The 6,101-nt window shown below is 65.4% G+C and overlaps 1 protein-coding gene across 2 annotated transcripts; it reads right to left on the reverse strand.

The window, feature by feature from the left end:
• Positions 1 to 295: 295 nt before the first annotated feature.
• Positions 296 to 6,049, reverse strand: LOC309684788 (E3 ubiquitin-protein ligase RING2-A-like). 2 transcript variants are annotated; one of them, XM_082500650.1, is made up of 5 exons: positions 5,987 to 6,049; positions 5,773 to 5,867; positions 3,852 to 4,012; positions 3,528 to 3,743; positions 296 to 667 (listed from the first exon to the last, which is right to left on the reverse strand). In XM_082500650.1, the coding sequence occupies exons 2-5, from the start codon at positions 5,848 to 5,850 to the stop codon at positions 358 to 360; spliced, it is 765 nt and encodes a 254-aa protein (XP_082356776.1). In that variant the 5' UTR covers positions 5,851 to 5,867; positions 5,987 to 6,049; the 3' UTR covers positions 296 to 357. The 2 variants fall into 2 exon arrangements, with proteins under 2 accessions (XP_082356776.1, XP_082356775.1); XM_082500649.1 differs by having other exon boundaries at positions 3,528 to 4,012.
• Between the last annotated feature and the right edge of the window lie 52 nt (positions 6,050 to 6,101).

Genomic DNA, 6,101 nt, shown 5'->3' on the forward strand with positions numbered 1-6,101 from the left:
CCTCACTCCTTCCTGCACTGGTGCAATCCCTGCCCGCAGCCCTGCCTGCACTGGTGCAATCCCTGCCCGCAGCCCTGCCTGCACTGGTGCAAGCCCTGCCCGCAGTCCTGCCTGCACTGGTGCAAGCCCTGCCCGCAGCCCTGCCCGCAGCCCTGCCTGCACCCCTGCCTGCACCCCTGCCTCCAGCCCTGCCCGCACCCCTGCCTGCACCGGCGCAATCCCTGCCCGCCCTCACTCCTTCCTGCACTGGTGCAATCCCTGCCCTCACCCCTGCCTCCAGCCCTGCCCGCAGCCCTGCCTGCACTGGTGCAATCCCTGCCTGCACCCCTGCCCACACCCCTGCCCGCACCCCTGCCCTCACCGGGTCTGCGAGTACTCCCCCTTCTCCACCAGGAGCGGGTGCGGACGGAAAACCAACTCGATCTCGCTGCTGCCCGGCTCCGCGCCGGGCTCGGGGCTGCCCCGTCCCCCTCCCTCGTGAGAGGTTTCGGGATCGGGATCGGGTCCGGAATCGTCGGAAGCTCGGGAACGTTTGCGGCTGGGTCCGGCCTCGGGGTGACTGGGGGCGGAGGCGTTGCTGAGGTGGGAGCGACTGTCGCAGTTGTCCTCTCCGCCGCTGAAGGTGGCGTTATCCGATTCCTGGTGCAGCTTCCGCACGCGCTGAGCCCTGCGGGATGCCACCGCCCGTCAACCGGGATCAACCGGGATCAACCGGGATCAACCCCCCCGTGGCGGAAGGGACCTCGGAAGGTCACCTCCACCACGGGCGGGGCCGTCTCCAACCCCACCGGGTCGCTCCCAGCCCCCCATCCGACCCGACCTTGAACACCTCCTCCAGGGATGAGGGCATCTCCCGCCTCTTCGGGAAACCTCTTCCAGCCTCTCAGCACCCTCAGCGGAAAACATTTCTTCCCGGGATCTAACCCAAATCTGCCCTTTTTTACCTTCAAACCAGCGCTCCGGCTCCTATCAAACGCTCCGTCCCCATAAGCGGTGAAGGGCCACCACGAGGTCCACCCGCAGCCTTCTCTCCTCCGGCCTGACCAACCCCGACTCCCTCGGCCCGGCCCCACAGCAGAGGTGTCCCATCCCTCGGAGCGTCTCCGTGGCCTCCTCCGGCCCCGCCCCAACAGCTCCGTGTCCTTCTCGTCCCCTCGGGACGCGGCGCTCCAGGTGGGGTCTCACCGGAGCAGAGGGGGACCGGCCCCTCCCCGGCCCCGCTGTGGCCACGCTGCTTCTGCTGCAGCCCAGGAGATGGTCGGCTTTCCGGGCTGGGAGCGCACGGTGCCACCTCCCGGCCCCTTTGGCGGCCCCCGAGTCCTCCTCCGCCCCCCACCCCTCCGTCCCCCAGCCCGTCTCCACGCTTGGGCCCTGCGCTCGGCCCGGTTGAACCTCACGAGGGTCACCCGGGCCCACCTCTCCGGCCTCTCCAGGTCCCTCTGGGTGGATCCCTCCCCTCTAGGGCATCAACCACCCCCCTCGGCTCGGGGTGGGCTCCAAACTTGGGGTCGGCTCCAGACCTGCTGAAGGTGCCCGAGATCCCACCACCTATGTGGTTGATGAAGATATGGAACAGTACCGGTCCCAGTACGGACCCCTGAGGGACACCACTCCTCACTGGTCTCCATCCAGACGTTGAGCCGTTGATCGCAACTCTCTGGACACCACCATCTACCCAATTCCTCACCCACCCAACGCTCCACCCATCAACTCCACAGAACTGAGAATGGAGGACGTTGTGGAGGACCACGTCAAAGGGACGATGGTGGCACACGTCCTCAATAAAGATATGGAACAGTACTGGTCCCAGTATGGATCCCTGAGGGACACCACTCCTACGTTGAGCCATTGACCACAGCTCTCTGGACGCCACCATCCGCCCCATTCCTCACCCACCCAACACTCCATCCATCAACTCCATGGAACTGAGAGAGGAGGAGGTTGCGGAGGACTGTGTCAAAGGGACGATGGTGGCACACGTCCTCAATGAAGATATGGAACAGTTCAGGTCCCAGTACGGACCCCTGAGGGACACCACTCCTCACTGGTCTCCATCCAGACGTTGAGCCGTTGATCGCAACTCTCTGGACACCACCATCTACCCAATTCCTCACCCACCCAACGCTCCACCCATCAACTCCATGGAACTGAGAGAGGAGGATGTTGTGGAGGACCACATCAAAGGGACGATGGTGGCACATGTCCTTGATGAGGACATGGAACAGTACTGGTCCCAGTACGGACCCCTGAGGGACACCACTCCTCACTGGTCTCCATCCAGACGTTGAGCCGTTGATCGCAACTCTCTGGACACCACCATCTACCCCATTCCTCACCCACCCAACGCTCCATCCATCAATTCCCCGGAACTGAGCATGGAAGATGTTGTGGAGGACCACGTCAAAGGGACGATGGTGGCACACGTTCTCAATGAAGATATGGAACAGTACTGGTCCCAGTATGGACCCCTGAGGGACACCACTCCTCACTGGTCTCCATCTGCACATGGAGCCGTTGACCACAGCTCTCTGGACGTCACCATCCGCCCCATTCCTCATCCACCCAACGCTCCACCCACCAACTCCACAGAACTGAGAATGGAGGACGTTGTGGAGGACCACGTCAAAGGGACGATGGTGGTACACGTCCTTGATGAGGACATGGAACAGTACTGGTCCCAGTATGGACCCCTGAGGGACACCACTCCTACGTTGAGCCATTGACCACAGCTCTCTGGACACCACCATCCGCCCCATTCCTCACCCACCCAACGCTCCATCCATCAACTCCACGGAACTGAGAGAGGAGGATGTTGTGGAGGACCACGTCAAAGGGACGATGGTGGCACATGTCCTTGATGAGGACATGGAACAGTTCAGGTCCCACTACGGACCCCTGAAGGACACCACTCCTCACTGGTCTCCATCTGCACATGGAGCCGTTGCCCACAGCTCTCTGGACACCACCATCTACCCAATTCCTCACCCACCCAACGCTCCATCCATCAACTCCATGGAACTGAGAGAGGAGGATGTTGTGGAGGACCACGTCAAAGGGACGATGGTGGCACACGTCCTTGATGAGGACATGGAACAGTACTGGTCCCAGTACGGACCCCTGAGGGACACCACTCCTCACTGGTCTCCATCTGCACATGGAGCTGTTGCCCACAGCTCTCTGGACACCACCATCTACCCAATTCCTCACCCGCCCAATGCTCCACCCACCAACTCCACGGAACTGAGAATGGAGGACGTTGTGGAGGACCACATCAAAGGGACGATGGTGGCACATGTCCTTGATGAGGACATGGAACAGTTCAGTTCCCAGTACAGACCCCTGAGGGACACCACTCCTCACTGGTCTCCATCTGCACATGGAGCCGTTGCCCACATCTCTCTGGACGCCACCATCCGCCCCATTCCTCACCCACCCAACACTCCACCCACCAACTCCACGGAACTGAGAGAGAAGAACGCTGTCGAGGGCCACGGCGAAGGGCGGAGGGGGAATTTGGGAGGTCCTACCTGTGCATGGCCTGCATCTTCAGCCCCTCCTCGATGCTGCTGCTGAGCGCCTGCTGGTTGTGGAGGCGGCTGAGCTTGGCCAGGACGCGGTCCTGGTGGGCCTCGTATTCGTCCCGGCTGGGGTAGATCTTGGAGATCAGAGCGTCAAAGTTGGGATCCGGTCGTAGGGATCGCTTGGAAACCAATTTCTTTCGGCACGTGGGACACTCCTTGTTCCTGGCCACAAGGGGACAACGGGTGACGCGCGGACGTCCCCGCTTCGCCCAGCGGGTGACGCCGTCTTCCTCGCTCCCCCCCCCCCTCCCCCTCCCGCCAGCACCGTACCCGCTGCGCAGGGCGGTGACGATGCAGTCGGAGCAGAAGCGGTGCAGGCACTCCTTGGTGGTCATGGTGTTCTTCAGCATGTCCAGGCAGATGGGGCACATCAGCTCGCTGTGCAGGCTGCGCGGGGACACCGCGATCTCCGTCCCGTCCATGATGGCCTCCTGGGGGGGGAGGGGACACAGGCTGTGTCACAGCCGCTGGGGTGACACCACGTTGTCCCCTGGTCTGGGGACACCCCCTGAGCCCATCTCCCCCGGGTTTGGGGTGACACCACGTTGTCCCCTGGTCTGAGGACACCCCCTGAGCCCATCTCCCCCGGGTTTGGGGTGACACGACACTCTCCTGGTGAAGGGACACCCCCTGAGCCCATCTCCCCCGGGTTTGGGGTGACACCACGTTGTCCCCTGGTGAAGGGACACCCCCTGAGCCCATCTCCCCCGGGTTTGGGGTGACACCACGTTGTCCCCTGGTGAAGGGACACCCCCTGAGCCCATCTCCCCCGGGTTCGGGGTGACACCACGTTGTCCCCTGGTGAAGGGACACCCCCTGAGCCCATCTCCCCCGGGTTTGGGGTGACACGACACTGTCCTGGTGAAGGGACACCCCCTGAGCCCATCTCCCCCAGGTTTGAGGTGACACCACGTTGTCCCCTGGTCTGGGGACACCCCCTGAGCCCATCTCCCCCACGTTTGGGGTGACACGACACTCTCCTGGTGAAGGGACAACCCCTGAGCCCATCTCCCCCGGGTTTGGGGTGACACGACACTCTCCTGGTGAAGTGACACCCCCTGAGCCCATCTCCCCCGGGTTTGGGGTGACACCACGTTGTCCCCTGGTGAAGGGACACCCCCTGAGCCCATCTCCCCCGGGTTTGGGGTGACACCACGTTGTCCCCTGGTGAAGGGACACCCCCTGAGCCCATCTCCCCCGGGTTCGGGGTGACACCACGTTGTCCCCTGGTGAAGGGACACCCCCTGAGCCCATCTCCCCCGGGGTTGGGGTGACACCACGTTGTCCCCTTGTCTGAGGACACCCCCTGAGCCCATCTCCCCCGGGTTCGGGGTGACACGACTAAAACGGGGGAGGTGTCCCCCCTCTCTCCTCCCCCACCCCTCACCTGGGGTGGTGCCAAACTTTCTGTCCCCTGTGTCCCCCTTCTCCACGGGGATGTCCCCCTGTCGCCCCTCCCCCCCCCCCAACCCCCATGGGCCGCCCCCCACTCCACCCAGGGGGGTGCCAGCCATGTGCCCCCCCCCCCATTTTTGGGGGATCTCAACCCTCATGTTCCCTGTCCTCCCCCCTCCAGGTGGGGTGGCCCCCTGTCCCGTCCCATCCCCCCCGCCATGGGGCACCCCCCACTCCACCCAGGGGGGTGCCAGCCCTGTGTTCCCCCCCCCCCCCGGGTGCGGGGGTGTCCCCCCCACAGGTGTCCCCTTCCGGCTGTTGGTGTCCCCCCCGGGTGTGGGTGTCCCCCCCACAGGTGTCCGTCCCCCCCCAAGTGTCCCCCCCCCCCTCGGGTGTGGGTGCCCCCCCCCAGGTAATGTGTACCCCCCCGGGTCTGGGTGTCATCCCCCCCCCCCCCAAGTGTGTGTGTCCCCCCGGGTGTGGGTCCCCCTCCAAGTGGTGTGTCGTCCCCCCCCCGGGGTGTGGGTGTCGTCGTCCCCCCCCCACAGGTGTCCCCCCCGGAGTGTGGGTGTCGTCGTCCCCCCCCCACAGGTGTCCCCCTCCGGGTGTGGCTGTCCCCCCCCCCCCCCAAGTGTCCCCCCCCCCCCCGGGTGTGGGTGTCCCCCTCCGGGTGTGGGTGTCCCCCCCCCGGATATGGGTGCCCCCCCCTCCCACAGGTGGTGTCCCGTCGTCCGTCCCCGTCCCCCCCCCCCGGTGTGTGTCCCCCCCCCCGCCCCGGTGTCCCCCCCCCCCGGACCTGCGGGGTGCGGTGCAGCTCGTACAGACTCAGCTCCCAGGTCTTGCTGGCGCTCTGCGCGTTGGCGGGGGCGGCCATGGCGGGGGCGGGGCGCTCTGCGGGGAGGCGGCGGTGACCGGAGGGCCCCCCCCGGTACCGATTCCCCCCCCCCCATCCATACACTTCCCCCCCTCCCCGGTCCCGGCCTTCCCCCCCCCACCCCGCCCCGCCTCACCCTCAGCCGCCGGCGGGTTCCTCCTTCCTGCCGCTCGCCGATGGGGGCGGCGCCTGCCGAGCGCGTCACTTCCGGCCGGCCGGGGGTGATGACGCCACATCCTTCTCTCCCCCCC

The sequence above is a fragment of the Vanellus vanellus genome (assembly GCF_965231255.1).
Source record: "Vanellus vanellus genome assembly, contig: HAP1_SCAFFOLD_2466, whole genome shotgun sequence".
Lineage (NCBI taxonomy): Eukaryota > Metazoa > Chordata > Aves > Charadriiformes > Charadriidae > Vanellus > Vanellus vanellus.

Excerpts from the sequence above, each read along its gene's own strand:
- LOC309684788 (XM_082500649.1), bottom strand. The coding sequence starts at position 5,850 with ATGGCCGCCCCCGCCAACGCGCAGAGCGCCAGCAAGACCTGGGAGCTG. Across the intron at positions 4,013-5,772 it reads AGCTGCACCGCACCCCGCAG|GAGGCCATCATGGACGGGAC; the intron begins GTCCGGGGGGGG and ends CTCCCCCCCCAG. Across the intron at positions 668-3,527 it reads AAGATGCAGGCCATGCACAG|GGCTCAGCGCGTGCGGAAGC; the intron begins GTAGGACCTCCC and ends GGCATCCCGCAG.